The sequence below is a fragment of the Sinocyclocheilus rhinocerous genome, unplaced genomic scaffold (genome assembly GCF_001515625.1).
Source record: "Sinocyclocheilus rhinocerous isolate Xijiao unplaced genomic scaffold, SAMN03320098_v1.1 scaffold2448, whole genome shotgun sequence".
NCBI classification, from domain to species: Eukaryota; Metazoa; Chordata; class Actinopteri; order Cypriniformes; family Cyprinidae; genus Sinocyclocheilus; species Sinocyclocheilus rhinocerous.
Window position 1 is genome coordinate 376,320 of NW_015627540.1, and position 24,685 is coordinate 401,004.

Consider the following 24,685-nt stretch of genomic DNA (forward strand, 5'->3'; position numbering starts at 1 on the left):
TTGCTGCGGCGCCCGGGGAGCAGTTGGGGGTTCGGTATTGTCGTGGTATTGAAGGTGGGAGAGAGCGTTGTACATTCACTCCCCCCACCTACAATCCCTGCCGGTACGAAACTCGAACCCGCAACCTTTGGGTTACGAGTCCGACTCTCTAACCATTAGGCCACGACTTCCCCACAATTGGCAGCTGTGTGCACCCTGTGCTGATTATGATAGATTCTAGTACGACTTTAAATACCATGCTGGAGTGCATGGAATTTTGTTTTTAAAAAATTAGAATAAAACCGTACAAAAACACACTCCCAGTCACCCGATCATGTCCAGGTCAAAAAAAGAAATTATATTTTCCATAAGGAATGGAGGCCTAAATTTAGGACCATTAGAATTTTTTTCCACTGACACGTTTTCTTGACAAATTTAAGCGGTTTAACCCAAATTCTGAAAGAAAAAAAAAATTATTGACCCAGACATGTGCTTGACAGGCTTTGTGACATTCACCGAAGTGAGTGAATCCTTGGCAAGCCACTTTTTTTTTTTTAACAGACTAAATATTCAGGAATGAAAGCATGTGTCTGAAGTTTAATCATAAATGCAATCCATGCTTTGGCAGAGTTGCAGTGTTGATTGCTGTTAGATCTAGTTTAGATATAGTGTTTTACTGTAGATTAGGCCCAGCTGAATCTCCTGTAATTTTTATTTATTTATTCATCTATTGTTTTGAGGCTCAGGCCCTGCATGACCTGAAAAAGGAATTAAGGCAGCAAATGAACACACTCGTATTGCAGCCGGAATCCGGCTACATCATCTTGCAACCACCCCTTTGATGGATATTTTCTCCAGCGCTATAGATCTGAATGGGGCACCACATCAAATGAGTCACAATAACACTGAACAGAGATCCGGCCAATTTTGAGTCATCGCGCTGCGTTTATTTTCACGAGGGCAGGCAGCTTATTTGATTAAGATGTAACTGTGTGCAGAGTGCTCCTTGTACAGATGCACTTGAGCAGCAGGGGCATGAAATATGCTCTGCTTGTTCCAAATCAAGAGCGGAGTCATGATGGCCTGTCACAACTAAACATGTTAGGAATTACATGCTTTACAGAGTTCAGGCGCAGACTGGTTCAGCATGGCCGCCTCTGAAAACAGGTGTGTATGTAGAGCTCTGCTATGGAAAGTGGAAATTTGAGGGGAAAAAAAACAGGGGTGTAACAGAAAAACTGGGTGTTTCTAAACGATATAGGCTAAATTATATATTAATAATTTTATATGTATGTATGTTTGTATGTATCTATCTACTGTAAATTGACTTTGCAGGTGCAAGGGTCCTTAAAATACAAAATTGAAATAAATGCACTCTGGCTATTGTTCGCATTCTAGTGATTATCCCTTTGCGTGTCAATGGTGCTGCCCCCTGCTCTAAATAATTGTGTTTCTTCCCTTTGTTGTTACAGAAACTGTTAAAGAGCACACGTGGATAACGTGGATGACGGGAGTTCCCCATCACAACCCTTTATTTGTTCAACAGCATTGACCCCATGAACTAAAATTTACTTAAAGTCTTCAGTATGTGTGAGCTATAGTATAGAGCAATACTATATACTATAGATAAACATTTTACCTTTATTCATTCCTTAGAACTTTTACGTGCACGATGGAATTTATGTTGCTTTGTCTCAGCGTCGGGCCCATTATTAGGCTGTGATTAATTTCTCTTCATGATTGTTGAACTTTTGCTTCTAGTTTTGTGTAAATCATATATGATGGACAGTATCTAGCCCAGATATCTAAAGCAACACCTGTGTCCCTCATCTCGTTGGATCGTATTATTACTTAATACCTGTTAATAAACAATTTGTACCACTTAACTTGGGTAACACATGGTTGAGTAACCGTGCAGTTTTTTTCTTCGCTCTGTAAAGCAACAAGATATTTGGCTCTCGGCCATCAACAACACTGGGAATATTATCTGTGGCTGCTCACAAAAGCAGGTTTTTAGCAGGAAAGTTCACTCAGATGATATTTCGCTCTCCTGTATTGACTCAGTATCAGATGGACGTCTTGTAACGAGATAATAATTTTATTTCAAATTTAATTACTAATATCTGAGTGACCTATAAGAAAATACACAAACAAATCTGTTAAGAACATGGCCAGGATACCATAAAATCATCTTTAAAATGAGAAAATTAGTGCAAAATGCAGTTAACATTTGAAATTTTATGTATATATACTTTGACATTTTCATTACAAGAGCTAAAACAAATCTCAAGTAGTTGAATTGTGAAATTCATTTAGTTGAAGAGGTTTTAAATAAGATCTGAAGGAATTTTCCTTCCTACCATTGGATACTGCCTGATTGTGTTTCTGACATATAGTACCGTTCAAAAGTTGAGCATGGTAGGATTTATAAATGTTTTTTGAAAGAAGTCTCTTATGCTCACCAAGGTTGCATTTATTTGATCAAAAATGCAGTAAAAACAGTGATATTGTGAAATATTTTTACCATTAAAAAAAAAAAGTTTTCTATTTGAATATGTTTTAAAATATGTTTTAATTTATTACTGTGATGGCAAAACTGAAATGTCAGCAGCCATTACTCCAGTCTTTTTTTTTTTTTAAATAAAGAAAAGAAAGAAAGAAAAGTATATTACCGTAACAAGAGTTTTGAATGGTAGTGTATGCAGTGTCTCCAACTGGTTGCCTCAGGAGTCAGTCAGCTCTGTTCTTGCATCTGCTCCTTGCTTCTTGCCCATGTTGTGTGGGATCAAAGGGCCTGACCCCAGGACCACAGGAAAGTAAATGTTTGGGTCTCACTTTTCGGGTGTATAACACTGATGATCACATGACCTGGGAGTCACCCTCCTTTAATCCTTCTGTCAGAATTAATTGGGCTGCCAGGGATTGATCAGCGTAGTGTTTGTACTTTTTGCCTGCCTTTTAGTTTTGAGAAGAGTTGTCTGTTGATAAGAGTCTAGAATGTTCTCCAGACCTCTAAATCCACCTTTATCTTCATCTTTCATGTATGACATCATCTTCATCTATCTTCATCCTCACAGTTGGAATGGTGCCGTTTATTCTTCTACTTTTTCCATCATGGCCTTTCTTCATGCTGCTGTTTGGGAAGTAGATGTATGTATCATTACAGGAGCAGACTGTAGGAAAAGGGCGATCATTATTCACCTTGTCATGCAAGACCAGAAGAGGGCAACAGTGAGAATGCATGCAACATGAAAGCTTTTTTTGTTTGTTTGTTTGTTTTAAATGATTTAAACTGCATACTGACTCTTTAATTGTGTATTTCTCTGGATGATGTTAAAAATGGATGCCACAAATGCAAATTAAATCTTTTGGCCTTTAAAAACATTTCCCACAGTCCATAGAGATCAAAACGTCCAGAATAGCCATAAAGTGTTGGGGTTATTATTATTAACATTTCTTATACGTTTTGATGCTATATATAAAATATTTGTTTTAACTTGCTATTCATTTATGGATATAAAGTAGCGTCACGTATGTGTTCCCTAAACTTATCGAAGAGTTAGTTATTCATATTCATATCCCTTTTTCCATTGCAGGTGTTTGTGTTAGAGCTATGGGCCAAATTTGACCCTTTTCAGTTTACAGAAACACTATTTCTATTTATGTTGCTCCACCTGTTCCAGCCACTTTAATTTTTACTACACTTAATTTATATGTTGTTTGTTATATAAATAACCTCCCACCCTTATGTTAAGCTGGCATAAAGATGCTTAAATAATGAAATTAAATAAAATCAAAAATATGTTCTTGATAACAGTAAATTATGTTTGTTTATGGGCAGCAGGGTTTGTACGGCTGCTTGAAACTGGTTAAATTTTAATTGTATTGCTTTCATAATAATTTGACTGAATAGTTCTCTTTTTAGATAAAATAAATCAGAGGGGGACTAATTGCTTTTGCCTTAGCGTAAAATGAAGACAAATATTTGCTTGAGACTCACTTAATGCTTATTCTCCTGGAAGTCTTGTCTTTCTGCATAGTAACAACTCAATTTCTTATCCGCTGTAAGGCAACTGCTTTTAAACGCTCTTGTTCGTATTTGTGTGTGTGCTCTGGTTTTTATTTACTAAGGCAAAGGTTTGTGTATTTGTAGTGTTAAGTACCATAGCCTATCATAGGTATGTCTTTTGAAAGCAATGGTCTATCAGAAGTCTGCGTCAGTTCTTGTTTCTAAAGTGCAGTGGAAAAGGACAAGTTCTAAGAGAGATTTGCAAATTCCCTGGTCAAGCACCAGCTTAGCAGCAATTTAGTGGAAAAGGGATATCATACAGCTCTTCCATCAAATAGTATGTTGGCAAAAACTTTGAGGAAATTTGATGTGTCTTGAAAGTCATGTTAGTGACCAGCTCCATCAAAGAGTCCAGAGTCCTTCAAAGAAACAAGTTGCATATGCCTTTCTCTCAGAATTTCCTTGTTCTTCTTAAAAGGCAACCTCACACCATTGACGTGTCTTTGCAAACACCTCAGGTTTTTGTGACTCAAGCAGGGTTGAGCTAATGGAACTGTTCCCGTCACTGCAGTGGGGTCTGGTCCTCTTGGGGAGATGGTCCGTCTTTCCTAGCCCAAACCAGCTTCAGGAGCCAAACACTCCCTATATGCCCTTTCTGAAGTAGCGTGACAGTGATGCCATGGAAGCTGACCCTCTGTGGCATTGTGGTTTGTGGTAGGGATTCCTCATCCCCACCTGCTTTTGTTACCCAGTGGTCCGCACTGACCATAGCGTTAAAAGGCCTTGCTGGGACATGATTTAACAGGGCTCCAGGCCTCTGATGTCATGCATGATGTTTATGTGCCAGGTGGGTATGCATTGGAAAGAAGTTCACTATGGTAAAATACATGTGATGTTTCTCTGCCATGGAACATCGATCATTTGGTGTGTTTAAGGTAGTGCCGCTTTCTCAAAACACTTTTTTAAAACCCAATGTGGCTTACCATGTTTATTGCAAATTTTTCCAGTCTTTTTTTTTTATTTTTTATTATTTTGTTCTTGGACCATCTCAAGCCTCCATCCCAGAGCCTTAAGAGATTTGACTATTATTGTTTTAATTTAGTTTTTATATCTTCACTTTTTCTATTCACTTTTTTTTTTTTACAGTTTTTACTCCTATTAGTATTTTCAGTGTTTTCTAGTTTGTTTGTTTATTTATTTATTTATCTTTTATTTATTTATATATATATATATAATTTATTTGTAGTTTTAGTGTTACTATTTTTATGTGTTAAACTAAACTAAATTAGCACAATTACTAAACTGGTTATTGCTATCTGGTGGCATTAATGTGGCAAAAAAAATAATAATTACATTGCAAAATAACAGTTTTTTGTGTATTATTCAGTACATTCAACACATTCTTACTGATGCATAAACTGGCCCAAAACTCTGGCACATGGGCTCTGGGCCGGTGGGCCATCCTTATCTTCGAACCCTGAGTTGAGATTTTTTTTTTTTTTCCTTTTAAATGTGACAACCTTGATAATAATTGGAGTCACCATGTTCTGCAGGACCCGCAGCAAACAGTTTACTTCAAGTTACTTTAGATAAGCTTTTATAATCCCTCAGTGTACCAACTAAAATATGAACCTGCAAAGAATAAAGCAAAACAAACAGATTAGATCCTATCCAACATTTAATAGATGTCTTTCTGCTGGTAATGGGCGGAAGGAAAGTATTGAAACGTATCTGCCATGCTTGATTTCATTGCACCACAGAAGTCATTACATTTAAACAGCTTTGCATTTGTTTGTTTGTGTTGCTTATGCCCTCATGCAAGGTAGCCAGTCTGGAGCACTCAAAACACATATGTATTTGCACAGCTGGATGTTTACAGATGCTGTTCCAGGTGAAGGAGTTTAACACAGTTCCTTACCTCACTAGTTAACCATCAGTACCGGCTGGCTCACGGCCCACACATCCACCTCTTTTTCTCTGGGGCTCTTTTACTCTTTCATACCTCTAGGCCCCCTCAAACGCACATGACCGGCCCGCTTCTAATCTCACTTTTCGAGGGTCTTGGTTTGTTTTACCTGTCCAGAATCCCACATAGCTCTTACAATGCCCAGGACCAACTCAGAGCAGATTTAATTTGATAACCCAATGAAAACGCTGAAGAATTGAAATTAGACATGGTGTTTGGAGCACTCACTTGTGGCTTGACTGAAGCCGATGACTTTCACGAAAGAAGAGAAGCTTGTTTTTGTCAAAGAATTGCATATACACAAATACTTTTGAGTTTACATTATTTAAGTCTTATTTAAGTGTGGTCAGTGGCTGCAGTTTCCTCCAAAAGTTTGAAATCACCCTAGGCTAAGCATTTTCTGATGACTTTGCATTGATAAGGGACGACATAAACTATGAAGCACATTTCATTACGAAACAATTCAGAATATAGAAGAACACTTCAACATTTATGTCAAGAAATGGTATGGATTCATACTGGTATTGCCAAAAATCTCATTTTGAAAGCTTCTCTCTGGAAAAAAGGTACAAAGCTGTCATTTGGGTGGTACCCAAAAGTATAAAAGCTAAAAAGTACACCCCTAAATTTGACATGTAATTACCATAAATGTTCATATTAGTGCCTAATTAGTAAATTTTTGCTTTATACCTTAAGAGTGTTTCCAAAGTTTAGAGGGCACTCTATGTTGCCACTCAAGTTACAAATTTCCATTAAGTTCCAAAAATATTGGAATATCGCAAAATTAATTTGCTAATAAAGCAGCGTTCCAATCCCATTCCATCGTCTTATGTCTGGGAGCGAAAATAGCAGCCAGTCATTTTGATGAAAGGCTTTGGCTCTGACATTGCAGAATGACCAGAGCAACATGTTTTCTTTTCTTCTCTGAGTGTATTATTCATTACATTTTCATTTATGCATTTTGGCAGATGCTTTTCTTGTTTTTCAGTTTATGCAGTTCCTGGGAATTGAACACATGATCCTAGCATTGCTAACACCAAGCTCTACAGTTTGAGCCATTTAGTAGCATGATTTGAAGCAAAGTTACATGTTTCCAACATAGTTTATGTAGACATCTTCTGATCAAATTATTTTTTTTATCCACCTCAAGTGGAATTTTTATGCACATTTTGGAAATTTAATTCACATCGCATGCATTTTTATACAATCTCTTAAAATTAAAATTAAAATGTGGATGAAAACCTGACTATTGGGACCAAGTCTTTATTTGAAATTGTCTATAGAGCACAGATGCAGAATGGCCTTTGATTTTGTAAAATGGTTTTGTTTCACTTTAAGAGGCCTGTATGTGTTAGATGAAGGGGAATCAATCACAGCTAAAGCTTTAGATCCTTCTGGCCTTTAGCCTAATGTTTAGATGGGTAATGGGATTTCCCATATAACTGTCTACACACTGGGCTAAAACCAAAACTATATCAGTAACGGATACCTTTTCCAACATCTTTTTTCTTAATTCATCCTCTTTTCCTTTGTTTTAGGCAAGATGCCAGTTACGACGTAACTACAGTACATAAACAGTCAATATTACAGGATCTCCTTGATCCACACGGAAATGATTGTTTTTAGTTTTTAAACCAGCTGTTTTAATTCCTAGATGTCTGATTCCAGTGCAAAACAATTTAGTATGTCAGAGCAGAATAACAACTGTTTACTCTGGTTTTACCCCAGGCAGAGAGGAGGTGATGTAAGCAGAGCTGGTGAATTCTTTGGACCTCATTCTATAATAACAGGGCTTTTAATATTAACATCATCTTCAGAGGGAATTAGAACCAGCACGATTCAGGTGCATTTGATTACAGGCAGTTCCAGATCATCATTAGACTTATTGGAGGTGGAGAACATTTGGAAGGCCCTTGTGTGTCTTTGCTCTCCTTTCATCTTGCTCCCAACCTGCTCCTTGCGGATGATCTAATTTAGCCCTCCGTACCTGAGCTGAACTTCATTACTGCAATCATTAGAATTGATAAATCAAGTAATTGCAAATCAAGAATTATTTAATGTCAGCGTGCATTAGGATTTGCAAAGGGTTTTTATTTTTGGAGTGCTTGCCCATGCACAAAAGTTTACACCGCTGGCTCTTAATGCATTGTTTTTCCTTCTGGAGCATCAGTGATATTTCAACCTTTTGTAATAGTTGCATATGAGTCCCTCAGTTGTGAAAAGATGGATCTCAAAATCATACAGTCATTGTTGGAAAGGGTTTAAATATGCAAAAGATGCTGGAAAACCAAAGAATTTGTGGGACCTGGAGGTTTTTTTCTGAAGAACAGCGGGCAGTTTTATTGTTCAGGACAAAAAAGGGACTGATGAACAAATATCACAAAAAAAAAAAAACAGCTGTGTATCATCCACGTAACAACACAGTATTAAGGATCTAGCGTATGTAAACATATGTTGGAAAATAATTAACATTTGGAAGCAGATACTGCAAAGTCTATGTAAAATTGTGACCATAACTGTAATAATTATATATATATATATAGCTTATTAACAAAGTATAATAATTCGATTTGTATAGTATATTAAAAGTTTTTTTCTCCAGTTGTTTTGTCTGCCAAACTAAAATTGTAACAGCGCACCTTACCTAAAACTGGACTTGTGACATTCTTATCCTTAGCACACACACACAAAAAATTATAGTTGTCATTTTAATATAATAAAACTAATTAGGAGAAGTAATTTAAATTGTAAATTTCAGCTTGGTAATTTGGTGACATGCCTAAAAGAGACACATGTAAACACTCAACGTAACACTGTGTGCTTCGCAAAGTATTTTGGGTTCGGTGTAAAAAATGGTTGTGTTATTGTATCATATGCTGTTGTAAGAAATCCCAGATGCTGCATCATTAAAAAGCCAAACATCTGCTCACTGGCACATAGTGACAGATCTGCAGTAGATTGGTGTAATGCACGAATTGACTTTCGCACAAAAAAACACGCATTTAGTCGTTGTTTCGAGCTCATTCCCACACTCTTCCCCTGTCACATGATTCCTGCTGCTTCATTGCCTTGAAACATCTGTTGACAAGGGAGGAGTGTATTGAATGGCCGAAATACTCCAATACGCCAGACATTTGACTTCAGACAACACACTGAGGGTCCAGTCGATGGGAGAAGACCCTATCGAAATTTTCATGGTTTAACCCAATCAGTTAAGATGATTTGCTGAAATAATTATACAAATGCACTTTAAACCATGTTTCCTAGGTTTTCTGCCTTTGATGGAAAATATAGAACCATGTTTGAATGACTAACCCTTATTGAGCCAATTGTTTTTACAGGTCAAATGCATTGTGGATTCAAGGTGTGAGAAGTTATGCATGGTTAGTTTTATGCTCTGTTATACCTCATTTATGTGTTGTCTTTATCTCAACAAAGTTCCTCAGTTTGCAGTGCAACACCTGTGACTCGTCCACTTCTTGAACGTGCTCCAGCAGAAAATTGTTCTCTTTATCTTGGTACACAGTCAAGGACATTGTGAAAGTGAGATGGCAGCGTAGCTGATGTTTTTAAACTCAAACGGCAAACCACTCTCTCCCTTAAAAGTGTGCAGGAGGGAATCATATGAAGAAGCGATTCCAAGAGAAACGAACTTGTCGCCGATACAAGCCAATCAAAACCGAAGGTCACCATGATATATAATTCTCCCAGCAGCTCGATGACAATCACATAAAAATTCCAGGTAATGTTTTCTAACTGGAGTCGTTTTTGTTCGGCGTAAAAGCCAGCAGGTTTGTGTTTGAGCAGATGGGGGAGAATTGGCCACGTTTCCCAAGGGATGAAATCTACTCTGCCATGGAACCCGCCCCATGTTTATCTTTGGGCTTTATTGGATGTTGATGTTGGCCCAGTGAGAGAACCTCTTGTTTAAGGCTATTTTTAAGGGGTGAGCAGAAGGGGGTAGTTTTTGGACTTGGGTTGCTGCAGACCATTGTGCCGTCTCACAAAATTCTGTACAGAGGTAAACCTGGTAATCCTCCATGAAAAATACCATGGACTAGTTTCAATCACCACACATACAGCACCGGCCACTACTGCCCTACAGCAGCTCTGTACTACACCATGATTTTCTGGTCAGTAGATCTTTATCAGTTATTTATTTGTTCGTCCATTGATGTATTTTCAAATATCCAGATGCGTTTGTGTTTCTTCAAAGCACCTTTAAAGATCATCCAGAGCCCAGAGTCCAGTGAAACTGGCAGACGGTACTGTACGAAGCAAAGCTTAACCTTTGTCCTCTATAGTGTTATGGGTGTCCCACCAGCTCTTCACAATATTTAAGTAACCATAGAAACCAATCCAAGAAACACTTTTTTTAGGGCTAAATATTATTTTTGCTGTGCTCGCAGGCCAGTGACTGGATGACATCACACGATGTGTGTAAAACACTGGATGAGGACACTGCTTTGAGTTTATAGATGACTCATGGGAAAACAAACCCCAGGCCCAATTGCCCCTGACTGAGACTGGCGGGCTCTGATACACTAACTGTTTAGCGCAGGGCATCGCGACTGACCTGCTAATCTGAGGTTCTTAAACGACACAGGATAGTGTGTCTAGTTTTTTTATATATATATATTTAGACGTTAGTAAAAAAAAGCAAATCTGGCCATTCTGTAAACAGCCGTCAGTAGTCCGTTTGGCTTGTGGATTAAATAAATATTTAAGGATGGGCGGTGTTGCTGAATTGCTGAAGAATATTACAAAATTTTGATAGAAATATGGGTGGGATGCAACCATTCCATTTTGGAACTGCTTTCGCTTACAATGGAAAATTCAATTTAGTTATTTTGCTAAGCATCAGATGCTCTATTTCCTAAGCATGCTTTGTTACTCTTTTTTGGTATATGCAATTTCCAGACTTGAGAAATATTTCAAAGCAATATCTCTGCATCGAGGAAACATTATGAAGTTCTTCGCTGCGCTTCACTAGTAATGATAACTAATCACTATTCCCTAGTTTGCAATGCAATTAGGCTGTTATTTTGCATAAAACGGGCCAACATCACAATCTAAAAGTCCAGAGTTTCTGTGAGGTTTTTGAACAGCGATTACTTAAGCTGGATGTGTGGTTGATAAAATAAAATAATTTTTGACAGATGTATAGTAATGTACCAAAGACATTTCAAGTTCACAACTGCACCTTTTTTTTTTTTTTTTTTTGGGGGGTTTTTTTACAAGGGGGGCTGTTTTATTAATATGGATTTGTATTTTTATTTGCAGTTTTTTTTTTATTAATGTGTAAATATGAAATATTTTTTAATGAAATTATACTCTAAATATTCTACAAGGAGTGCTGGAAAGGCAAAAAAAAGATTTTACTATTAAATAATTAGATACAGAGTTCCTATTTTTTCTTCTTTTTTTATCAGCAAATTAAGTCGGCTGTTTGATGATTAAATATAATAATCTTTAACATTCCAAAATGGTGATTAATATAATAAATATAATAATCTTTGTTGTACAAAGACATTTTCAGTTCACAACTTTGACTACAAGAAGTGCTAGAGAGGTAAAAAGATCAGTTCAGTTCAACTCTCCAATTTTTCTATTAAATCATTTTATAAAGCATCAGATGCAAAGTACCCAAGCAATTAGTTCTCTTTTTGTTATATTTTCTGCATATTTTCCTACAGTTATCATCAGCAGTTTCTTAAAGGGATAGTTCACCCAAAAATGAAAATTTGATGTCTATCTGCTTACCCCCAGGGCATCCATGATGTAGGTGACTTTGTTTCTTCAGTAGAACACAAACGAAGTTTTTTAACTCAAACCGTTGCAGTCTGTCAGTCTTATAATGGAAGTGAATGGGAATCACGGCTTTGAGAGTAAAAAAAAAACACAAAAAAAAAACTAATTAAACCCTGCGGCTCGTGACGATACATTGATGTGCAAAGACACGCAACGATCGGTCTGTGCAAGAAACTGAACAGCATTTTGTTTCGTTTTTTACCTCTGATTCACTGCAATGTCTGAACTGTCTTGAGCACGTCCTGAGCGTGTCCTTGACAGCCGGCGCGTGACGCGTCTTCTTCTTGTTTTACGGCGGATTGCAGACTTATAAGTGCATTACCGCCACCTATCTCTCAAATGGACCATTGACACTCTATCTACAATCTCAATTAGGAGTGTCAATGGTCCATTTGAGAAATAGGTAAAAAAACAATATAAATTCAGTTTCTTGCACAGACCGATCGTTTCGTGTCTTTACACATCAATGTATCGTCACGAGCCGCAGGGTTTAATTTGGTTTTGTTTGTGTATGATTTTTTGACTCTCAAAACTGCGATTCCCATCCGCTTACATTATATGGATGTTTTGTTGAGAAATGTAGCAGTGCTTGACAGATATTGCAATGTGCATGTTTAAGTCAAATTGTTTATTCAGCGTATTGATTAGATTTTAGCATGTTAACTGTGAGAGTTTGTGAAGTTTGAGCAACAGAGAGTTTCCATTGTGCTCTACAATCCTTTGAGCACTCTGGGTAACACACTGGCCAGAACCTGTTCAGCTACGCCTCAGTGTTAGCATGACTGCCAAGCAAAACATAGAGGTGTATTTGGTTTCAGAAGAGCAGAAAAAAAGCACCAAGTTGAGAAATGTGGCATTGGCTTGGTCTTAGTTTTGCTTAGTCTGCAGAATAACATGCTTTGTTGAAGAGACATGGTCTTTACTCTGTGCCCAGTTTCAAACATGTTCAAGACCTTTGCTCACCAAGCACTGGCCATTGTGCTTCAGATCGGAGCACTAATAGCTGCTTTAGTGCCATTCCTCTCTTGTTTTAAAGAAGAAATCTATTGGCTGTGTCAGGAGGTAGTTTTCTAATGGCATTGCTTTACTTTAGCAAACCTTGACAGACCTTAATCTCCATATCACCTGTTGTGTTATTTATTAGCTGAATTGTGAGAAATTAGTTTGATGCTATCATACGAACATGAATAGTGAAACATATAATGCTGCTTGTCCCATCCAAGGCCTTTAATCACTGCTTCCTGACACTTAAATCCTGTAAAGAGCCCATTTGGGGGGGGAATCACTTCTGGCAGGAGATTGTTTACATGTGCTCTGCCCCTCTTCATTCTGCCTGTCATCATTTATGACTTTTGTCCACTCTCCGCAGCGATTCACTCTGCAAGACTTTGACCGGTCAGGTCGATGGCTCGTTTGAAGTACTAAGTGTGGACCCATCTCCACCAGCGATGCCAATACAGCTGCAGAGAGCAATGTGATAATGAACAGCCGTTATCAGTGGATGCCATCTCTGCCTCTGTCAACAGGGCCTTGCTTGGTCAGGGAGAGACTGAATGCTCTTTTCAAAGCATGTGCCAGACGTTCTCTTTATGCTACATTTATTACTCCACTTAGATGATATCCTGTATAATTGTCCTTTTTATAAGGTAATGAGGTCATATGGCAGTGACTCAGAAGCCACTATGCTTTGGAATAAGGAATGTGTTGAAAAGCACGCTTCACCTCTTATGAAAACATTTTTGCAAATGTTCCTCCCTTTCACCCCAGTCCCCAGCAAAGAGCTGGGGTGTGTGTAAACAGCCGTCAGTAGTCCGTTTGGCTTGTGGATTAAATAAATATTCAAGGATGGGTGGTGTTGCTGAATTGCTGAAGAATATTACAAAATTTTGTTAGAAATATGGGTGGGATGCAACCAGAGAGATGCATTTTTTTTTGCCACTGACCTAGAGAAACTTCCAAAAATGTGTCTTATGACGTGCAGGAGATTCGCCTCTTTAAGATCTGAAATGTCTTTCTCTGCAGTTGGTTTTGTCACATGTTTAAACTGCTGACACTATATAATCTAGATTTCTTTGTAATTCCTTGTACATGTATACTACTGTTCAAAAGTTTGGTGTCTGTAAGATTTTAAAAATGTTTGTTGGAGAAAGTGTCTTATGCTGATCAAGGCTGCATTTATTTTTTTTAATCAAAAATACAGTAAAAACAGTACTATTGTGTAGTAATATTATTACAATTTTAAAATAATTGTCTTTAAATTTAATGTATTTTAAAATGTAAAGTATTCCTATAGTGCAAAGCTTAATTTTCAGCTGTCATTACTCCATTATTCAGTTTCACATTATCCTTCAGAAATCATTCTAATATGCTGAGTTGGTGCTCAAGAAACATTTATTATTATTATCATCATCATCATGCTGGAAACAGTTAATATTTACACTATGTGGAGTCCATTATTTTTTACTGTCACATAATCAATTTAATGCATACTTGAATAAAAGTATGAATTTATTTATTTTTTAAAAAATGACAAAAAAAAATTGACAGACACCAAACTTTTGAATGGTAGTGTAGATTTCATATGGAGAAGGTGAAGATAGGAGACCACACATTGCTAATGAGAGACAAAAGCCTCTCTGGAAATCTGTCCTCGCAGTGCAGGTTCCACACCATTAAGACCCAGACTCTCGCTGTGGTATGTGAATGCATCATTTTGTGCCTGGTTATACAGGCACTGCTAGAGAAAGAGGAGTTTTTCAGTTCTTTGGATATGCTGAGAGCAGGAACCAGTTGCGCTTAGTTAGAAGGGCCACATGGCATTTTTGGAAGTTTGATTCAATTATATAATTCTTTAATGAGTTAGACAATTGGATTGTGAGATATCTGGAAGGTAAATTCCCAGACTTTGATGAAGAAACCCTATAGTTATCCCCAGATAAGCCATGGAGCGGCATGTTTATTTTTGTGTAAGTCCATCAAACTATTTCTCAAACTATTTTCAAATGATGACTGCATACTTGAGAATTTTATCTTTCATCTTTCAACTTCAAGCCTCAAACCAAAATCACTTGTGAAGTTTTTCTACACAGTGTTGGAAATGCAAAAAGAATAGACCAACTAGCCAATTTACCTGTTTTATAAAACTAGCTGTTTTATAAAAAAATTATCACATTACATTAAATTTAGTCATTTAGCAGATGCTTTTATCCAAAGTGACTTACAAATGAGGACAAAGTGCAGGTACAACTGCAGGAGAAATTACTTGAAGGAGATGAGATGGAATAGGATCAAGCGGACAAGTAGTAGGATGATTAGAAAGGATGAGTTTGGAGACTTCTGCCTCAGAGAGTGAAGAGAAGGATGTGAACGAGTGTATGTTTGCTGGTAAGATGTGCTTGACAGATTGTGGTGTGGAAAATTGTGCACTGATGGTTTTAATTTTATTATTATTTATTATTATTATTATTATTATTATTATTATTATTTTATCTGGCATATTGTTTTGGCAATTACTAATAAACCACCATCAACAGATGTGCTGCATTTTCATAAAAATGTTGCTTTTAAAGAGCTTGCTTTCACAGGACTGAAGTGGACAATATGGGCTTCCCAGAGATTGCAGGGCTGGTGGGAGAAAGAAACAATGGCGGTGTCAATTTATGAATGAAGGCACATACCTGTTGCTATCATTTTATTCTAGCACTATAGAAAAACTGCATTCTCTGCATTATGTGAACTTAATGTTAATGCGGTTGTCACTACCTGAAATTTTCAGTAGTAAATTTGGTTGTAGAATGTGGAAATGTGACAAGTGTATTTAGCTGCAGTGTGAACACTTTCAGCACCCTCCAGTTCTCCAACTGTTCAGTGGAAAGTTTTGCTTCAACATCAACACCTGTGATGTAGTACTTTCTTGGAAAGAATCCCAAAACTAAAGTAATATCCATAGGTCTTCTTATTAAGCTGCTGTTTGTACACTCTATGTGTTCTTCTCTAGAAGAGACTGGAACTTTCTGGAATATAGGGAAGCTCTAAGCAGGTCAGATTCTTAGAGTAATATATTTAAAACCCTCAAATGTATCCCCAAGAGAGCCAACCACAGTCTCGACAGGCAGCCTGAGCGCTCTCCACGACTGTTAAACACTCAGCACACTGACATAGTGTAGCATTCATGACGGTTAAGTACAGACTTATTGATTTGTTTATTTTATAACCTAAAAGACATAGAAAAACTTGTTTGTTTGTAGTAGTTGTAAAGATATTAAGAAGGTGGCTAGCAAGAGCTTTTTTATTTTTGTTTCTTCAGGTCTGTGGGTGTCATGCAGTAGTTGTTTCTATTTTGCGACACCAAGATTCACTTTGGATAAAAGCAGCTGCAGATGCATAAATGCAATTTATGAATGTAATTTTTTTAATGCAATTGAAAATGTGCCACTTTCCCATAACATTGTAGATGTAGACCTGTATTTGGTACCATGTCTGCCCTACAGGCGTGATTCAATGCAACAAATCTAAATTTTATTGACAGAATTGTGCTTTTTTATTAATATTCCTTTTTATTTTACAGTTTTATTTTGTTTACTATCCCTTTAGCAATGATGTCTACACTGACTGCAAGCAAAGTGACATTTAAGTGTATAGTCAATGAATGACTTTTTATTTTTTGTCTTTAAAAAAGCCTTTAATTATTTAAAGATTCAAATTTTTAAATTTCTGGAATATTTAAAAATATTGAACTATCTAGTATTAAAAAAACATTTAATAATAAATAAAGTATTGTTTAATTGCATTTTTAACTGAAATTTGTGCTGTACAGATTGTTGATAAATGCATGCATTGGTGTATAGCTAACACAAGTAATCACTTTCCATTAGGAGTAACACAATTCTTTAACATGGTACTTTTAAAAGTAACATTCTCCAACATTGTTTGCAATTGCTCATTCCCAGCGTTTTGAGCTCTGGTTCTCTTTATTGAAGCCTTTTTTTGCTATCACTTCCTCCATTACCTTCAAATGAAGTGCCTGTCATTCTTTGAGAGCAGGATGTGACCTTCTTCCGTGCGTAGTTTTCTAGTCAAGTGTGTTGTATCTCTCTTGTATCTCTCGAAGAAGTGAGCTAAACGAGGCCTCTTGTCATGTTGTATCTGAAGCTCTGCAGGACGTCCCAGCATCACCCTGAGCGGGTTAAGCGCCTGGGAACCACCGGGGAGAGTGTAATTAACTTTAGTTGGTGCCCTGCTTTGCTGAACCATGACCTCACGCGGCCCACCCCCTGTGAGTGGCATGTTAGAGCAACATTAGCAGTAATGAGCTTTTATTTGGCAGGTCTGTCTGTGGCAGGTTGCCTCCCAAGGCTCACACTCCGATACCGAGGGAAAATTAAGGCTCGAGAAACGAGGCTAGTGGGAGGATGGAATGCACTTTTAGAAACAACGTGGGCAAAGCACAGGAGGTTCTGTGGTTATGTGTATGAGTGTGCGTTTTCATGGGCTCCTAGAGGCCACCCTGGATGTTTTTTACCGGATGGTGGTATTCACAAAATGTGTAAATCATCTCAGTGTGACTTAACCTGCAGATGCAGAGAAAGAGAGGTCCTGGGAACAATGGTGGGCAGAGGGAATTGTGGAAGGGTCAATATCTGAGAAAGGCTCTAAATATGACTGAAATAGAAACTCGTAGGCTGCATCTGAAATAGCATACTTCACTGCTATATAGCAGGTGAAAAACAGGTTTTATGGACTTACATGTGCAGTTTAAAAACTGTATTTCATTTATTTATACTGTATATAACGATAATATACCAAGCTACTGTTGTACTAAAATATGTATCTTTAATTATGCAGTGACAACCACCAAAAAAACATAGCTGGTAAAGAAAAAGCCACATGATGAATCAAAGTTCATCACAAGTAGCTTTTTCACAAGCTGATGTAAATACTAATATATGGATACACAGAGTTACAAAACACCATCGTGGTAACACACAACACTAAAATAATGCAGTAAACATTCATTTACAACATATGATGTAACAAAAGCCTGTTTCTGCCACAGGATAAAACATAAAAAAGTAATTGTGACTTTATCCCACAATTCTGAATTTATATCTCACAATTTTGACTTTTTTTTTGTCGCAATTCTTTTACTCAGAATTATGAGTTCTGACTTTTTTTTCCTCACAATTATGTTTATATCTCACAATTTTGACTTTTTTTTCTCAGAATTATTTTACATCTTACAATATTTTTTTTCCCTCTGAATTCTGTTTTTACATCTCACAATTGTTTTTTTTTTTCACAATTCTGACTTTTTCAGGCAATTGCAAGTTCACATCTCACAATTCTGACTTTTTCCCCTTAAAACTGCAAAAAATAGTCTGAATTGTGAGATATAAACTCAGAAATGTGGGGAAAAAGACAGAATTATTGTATTTATTATTGTTATTATTATTATTATTATTATATTCCATAGCAGAAACAAGCTTCCATGTAAAACCATAATGTACATAATAGATAAAGAAAAAACTAACAAGAAACATGTTATTTCAAAGAAAAACTATCAAATGTGAAGTGTTACACAGGGAATTCTGGGAACATCAATTCTAAGCTAATTTATAAGGTGACTTGTTCTTTTTCACTTCCAAAAACTGCAGATTTAACAGTATTTTACATGAAATGCTGTAAACTGTTACAGTTTTTCACCATATATGGTAAGGAAGCAGCTTATGTGGCCTTTTTTACCATAGCATTTTTACAGTTAAAATTACGATAATTTTTTACAGTGTTTTTTTGTTTGTTTTTTAACATGAGAAACCAACTGTAGTGAGGGGGCTACGGTGTGGGAAGTGTGATTAGCTTGGTCGTCAGAGGAATAAAGCAAGCAAGTGCAGGAATCTTGACCTGCGGGTTCGGTCCACGCTGCCTGCCGAGCCGGGAGAAAGAGGCTCTCCACAGAGGCGGCCTGGAATCCCAGTCCTGCCGCCCTCTCTTTCATTCCTCTAGAGCTCCCGCTGTGGAGCTAGGGGGGCATCGGCAGCTCAGTCTCCCCCTCCTCTTCATCTACACCTATAGAGGAGGTCCCGGTCCTGAAGATGGGGACCTCCTACTCCTCCATTCCCCCGTGTCCTCCTATTGTTGGGAAGGGAAGGGGGTGAGTGTCCACCCTCTTGAACACACAAAGAGGGAAATTAAAGTTGTTTCCCGCATGTCTGAGTTCTAGGTGGACAGCTTTAGCGGGGTCTGCTCACTGAGATGGAGCACAGCATGCTTGTGGGAAATCGCTTTTTTGTGTGTCTTAAAGCTTTTCTCCTGTAATATCTCGGCTTCTTGTTGTGTAAGCTCACAATGGCTCACATAAAGTCTGCTGAAGGTATCATAGCATGTAAAAGCATGAAACTAAATCTGAATAATAACATGTTTTTTTGGATTGTGTAAACCATTCATTAGTGCACTGTGGTTTATGATTGGTAATGTGGCTTAATGTGATTTATAAAATATTCCAGGAACAACATTGGTCCAATATTGGTCCAGGAACAACATTGCTCTACAATCAGATTTAAGGGTTGATATATAAGGTATGATGAGATACTTTTACTTCGTTTTACCTGATTATAGATATCCCTAAATATCATCTCAACACATTGATTGAATACTTTTGGACACCGTTATTAATTTAGAGCTGTACAGTAACAAATACTGTTTTAATTTTGAAGGGAAAATTTAAAGTGAGACCCCTGGGGTATAACATGTTTTTTTGGATTGTGTAAACCATTCATTAGTGCACTGTGGTTTATGATTGGTAATGTGGCTTAATGTGATTTATAAAATATTCCAGGAACAACATTGGTCCAATATTGGTCCAGGAACAACATTGCTCTACAATCAGATTTAAGGGTTGATATATAAGGTATGATGAGATACTTTTACTTCGTTTTACCTGATTATAGATATCCCTAAATATCATCTCAACACATTGATTGAATACTTTTGGACACCGTTATTAATTTAGAGCTGTACAGTAACAAATACTGTTTTAATTTTGAAGGGAAAATTTAAAGTGAGACCCCTGGGGTATGGTGACACCCCTTTAGTACTGCGACAGAAGGCTCATACAGTGGCATGTTGTTTTGGTGTTTTTTATTTAATATAATAATTATAAGTAATGTAGACATTATTTAACAATTCCATGAACTGTATGTACATTTCAAACATCTACATAGCATAAGCCATTTGAACAGAATCAATCTGAATTCATAATTTTATTCCTATGACATTTCTTCAATTAAAAATCATAACTGTATAAATCATAAGATTATTTATATTTTTTTATATTCCCAGTAAAAATAGTATTATTGTAACATTTTATATAATAATAACTGTTTTCTATTTGAATATATTTAAAAATGTAATTCATCCCTGCTTTGGCCAAGCTGAATTTTCAGCATCATTACTCCAGTCATAGGTTAGAAAAGATACATGCTATAAAGATACATTTCTTGTTTTTATGAAAACAGAGTAAAACTGCTTAATATTTTCGTGTTAAATCATCATATTTTTTTTTCAGGATTCTTTGATGAATAGAACAGCATTTATTTTAAATATGAATATTTTGTAACACTATAAATTTGTAGCACCAATTTTGATCACCAATTTAATGCATCCTTGTGGAATAAAAGTATTAATTTCTTATTTATTTTCTTATTTAGGGTCAGAATCTTCCTGACCCCAAACTTTTGAACTTTTTTTTGTTTAGTTTGTTATTGTTCAACTACTTCAAAATGCATGTATTTCAGTAGAATATTTAGTTATTTAAATTTAGTCACATAAATAGTTGGGTAAAAATGATATCTAATATTACATATTCTGCATAAAAACAGCTAGGATAAATTTACTCCAGGGGTCTCCTAGCTCCAGATAGAGGATCATTTTACACCAGTGGTGGGGCAAGATAGTCCCTTTTCCATTTATTATTCTATAATAATAATATATTGTATTTTGTATCTGTGTTTGCCAAACATTTTCATTCTTGTATGCTCCTGGCCTTGAGGTTTGGATTATGCTGTAGGCTGTGGTTAGTGGCTTAAGCAGCATACTTATCAATTTATGATCCCTCTGATTTGGCAGGTAGATTAGGAATGGGGTTTGTCCTAGTATTGTCTGATAGGAAACCAACAAAATATATTGATCCAGGAACATTTTCTGCATGGCTCAGTCACATTATGCATTCAGCCAGTTTCCATCATGTTGACGGACACGTCAAGACCAGCATGTTGTACAAATGTTTCACTGGTCTAATTTTTTTTTTTTTTTTTTTTTTTTTTTTTTTTTTTTTTTTTTTTTATTCTTTTTTTTTTTATCATGTTTTTTGTTTTCAAAATGACATTTTGTTTCCATTGCACAAAAGGTTCTTTAAAATGAGAAAAAGTTCTTTTAGATTTTCAAAATGTTCTTAATTTTTTTTTTTTTTTTTGCTCAGGTAATGAACACTTCTGGTTTCAGAACATAATGATTCCTTTTTTAAATATAGAACCATATGACAGCATTTGTGGGTCTGCTGCATGTATGTGTGAACATTTCTACATGCCCATAAAAAAGCACTTCCCCTCTAATTGAGGATGATATCGTCAGTGGTAAAACCAAACAGACCCAAGCGGGAGGTCTGGAGCCTGTGAGAAGATGTACTAATCCCTTCTTCCCATTCCCCTGTGGATCTGTGTGTGTGTGTGTGTGTGTGTGTTGTGTTAGTGTGCCTGCTGTGGATGAGTACTCCAAATGGCTTTGACTGTGAGAGGGATTGGGGTAAGGAGATCATTGTTTGTGGGACTTTTCAGTACTCCAGAGCTGCACCTCCAGAGAAGAACCCATAAAAAAGCACTTCCCCTCTAATTGGGGACGGTATCACTCCCTTAGTGGTAAAAACAAACAGACTGGGGAAGGAGGTCTGGAGCCTGTGAGATGATGCACTAATCCCTTTCTTTTTCTCTTCCTCCTCACGACTGCGAGTGTGTTGACGTTTGATGGATGAACGGGGCCTAGTTGTCACACTTTTGAGTCCAGTCAGTGTTTCTCAGCATGGGTATATTTCATGTCATTTTATGTGTAGTCACGTATCTTTAAGTCACACAAAATGTTATTGCAATCCTCTGTTACTGGCCAGAAGAAAAGCATAAATCATTTTGCATGGCCATGTTGTCACACTGTATGGGGTAAGTTGTCACATTGGCTATTAAACAGCCTTTTGTGGGATTTTCAACAAAATGCAAATGGTAGAATGATTATGAAGCACAAAATTTATGAAACCAAAACAATTTAAAAGAATATCAATGTCAGATATTATTTTATGTATTATGTACATACATACATACATGTATATTTATATACATACCTGTATAATAGTATATGTGGTTTTGTTAATAACCACATATATATATATATATATATGTGTATATACAGTGGGTACGGAAAGTATTCAGACCCCCTTAAATTTTTCACTCTTTGTTATATTAGACATTTTTTATTATTATTAATTTTGAAAGCATTTGTGCTGTTTATTATTTTTGCGGAAACCGTGGAAGGTGCACCCGATCTCTCTCTTTCCCACTGCCACAGCTCATGTGTAGCTTTAGCTAACCGTTCCTCAGCTTTTCTCTCAGTACACAATGGGACTAGTCTGAGGAATAATGACCGTCTTATTCTGAGTGCATATAAAGACCAAATATGCTTTTAACAGGGTAATGATTCAAATGTGTTTTGTCAATGTTAGTTCAGCTTCATTTCTCATTTGCTCACCGATGTCAACTCGTAAAACATCTCAACACCTCATCAGAACCGGTCAGGCCGCATAGAATATGCCATATTTCTTCTGCTGACGATGCTGATGATGGTCTGTTGGGAGTTTGCAGGTCATAAGTATAAGTGTCAAGCAAAGTTCAATAATTAAACCTATTGTAATATCTAGAACATCTGGACACGTCACATGTGGAATCCTCATCGGCCGTCTTGTCTTACGCGCTCATCTTTATTTCCACGAAATGCATCAATGTTTGACGCTGGTCTTCGGTTATTGAGCTGAAATTGCGGTTCCGCTCTTGATGATGTGTCATCTCGGGAATTTTTTAGATTGAAATAACAGCAAACACCTGGACTGAATTTGCTCTACCTGAAAGCAGCCCATCAAAGTCTATTTAATGCTTCATAAACGTTACTTATTGCACAATGTTTATATCAATATGAGGTCCGGGGGCCTCCAGAGCTGAAACCCGAGGAGACGGTTACCACAGACTGAGTGGCCCATTAGCTTAATGGCTGTCTAAAGTTTCACTCAGGATGTATTGCTGTTATGGCTGAAAGCTTTGCGTTTCCCTTTTTTACGGCTCCCTCGGATTCACAACGCCCATGCAGGAACAGGGAAAAGGAGAAGAACAAAACAAACGGGAAGGGAATGTGACACTTGTGCGGTATAGCTGGTTCTGTGCTGGAGTGTGGGTCGACTCAGCTCTTTAATAGGCTTGCAGAGGCTCTCTTTCCTCACGGTCTGATTTTAAGTGACTGTCCTGGTCAGTGTCCGCTGCACTGAGAACTGCACTGACCTCGGGTCAGACCTTTAACCTCGGTCTGCACAGCTGGTGAATGGAAAACAGGGTGAGGTGTTCCCTATTTAATCCAGATTCCCTCTTGTTTAGAGGGTCGTGGAATGTTACAATCAACAGCGGCATTAAGCTGAAGTATGCAAGCATGCAGCTCCTAAACTTCAGTTTTGTTTGACCTAGTTGGACTATACGGAATTTGGAACTGTTTTTGTTTGTTTGTTTTATTATAGCCCTAAATACTATATACATATACTAAACACCAGCGTTCAAAAGTCTGGAATAATTTTTTCAAATGTTTTTGAAAGAATTCTCTTTCTTTCTAATACTGTGAAAAATTACTACTACAATTTAAAATAAATCTTTTGTTTTTAAATAGTTTTTATGTAATAAGATTTATGGAATTTATTCCTGTAATGGCAAAGCTGAATTTTCAGCAGCCAGTAAATAAAAAGTATAAATGAATAAAAATATATCCTATATGTGTGCGTGTGTAAATAAAAAATGAACATATTTATTTATATTTAGTCATTTTTAATGTACTTTTATTTATTAAGGGAATAGTTCACCCAAAAATGAAAAGTTTGTCATCAATTGCTCACCCTCATGTCGTTCCAAACCTGTATAAGTTCTTTCTTATGTTGAACACAAAAGAAGATAATTTGAAGAATTTTGTTGTTGGTCCCTATTGACTTCCATAGTACGGAAAGAAATACAATGGAAGTCAATAGGGGCCATCAACTGTTTGATTACCAGCATTCTTCAAAATATCTTCTTTTATGTTCAACATAAAACTCATACAGGTTTGGAATGGCATGAAGGTGAGTAAATGAAGACAAAATTTTCATTTTATTTTTACTTTTTTCTTATGAATGGTACCAGGACCCCGACTGGTGCCTCCTCAAAAAGAATAGGTGCATGATATTCCTGATTATAAAGAGTAAGGAAATTTTGACAGATTCACAGTTAGTGTTATGTTGGCATCATCTGCATTCTGTTCTTCCATAGTACGGAAAGAAATACAATGGAAGTCAATAGGGGCCATCAACTGTTTGATTACCAGCATTCTTCAAAATATCTTCTTTTATGTTCAGCATAAAACTCATACAGGTTTGGAATGGCATGAAGGTGAGTAAATGAAGGCAAAATTTTCATTTTATTTTTACTTTTTTCTTATGAATGGTACCAGGACCCCGACTGGTGCCTCCTCAAAAAGAATAGGTGCATGATATTCCTGATTATAAAGAGTAAGGAAATTTTGACAGATTCACAGTTAGTGTTATGTTGGCATCATCTGCATTCTGTTATTATTATACTGGCCTGTTGAGTCAAGAG

At 36.8% G+C, this 24,685-nt stretch overlaps 1 protein-coding gene across 2 annotated transcripts in view; it reads left to right on the top strand.

The window, feature by feature from the left end:
* Positions 1-1,856, top strand: part of cenpw (centromere protein W) — a 10,395-nt gene extending 8,539 nt beyond the window's left edge. The window contains exons 3-4 of one of the 2 annotated variants that reach the window (XM_016541047.1): positions 1,103-1,146; positions 1,452-1,856. In XM_016541047.1, coding sequence (XP_016396533.1) covers positions 1,103-1,146; positions 1,452-1,461 — 54 coding nt within the window. In that variant the 3' untranslated portion in view covers positions 1,462-1,856. The remainder of the gene's footprint in view (positions 1-1,102; positions 1,147-1,451) is intronic. The other variant, XM_016541056.1, reaches the window with a different exon arrangement.
* Positions 1,857-24,685: the final 22,829 nt, after the last annotated feature.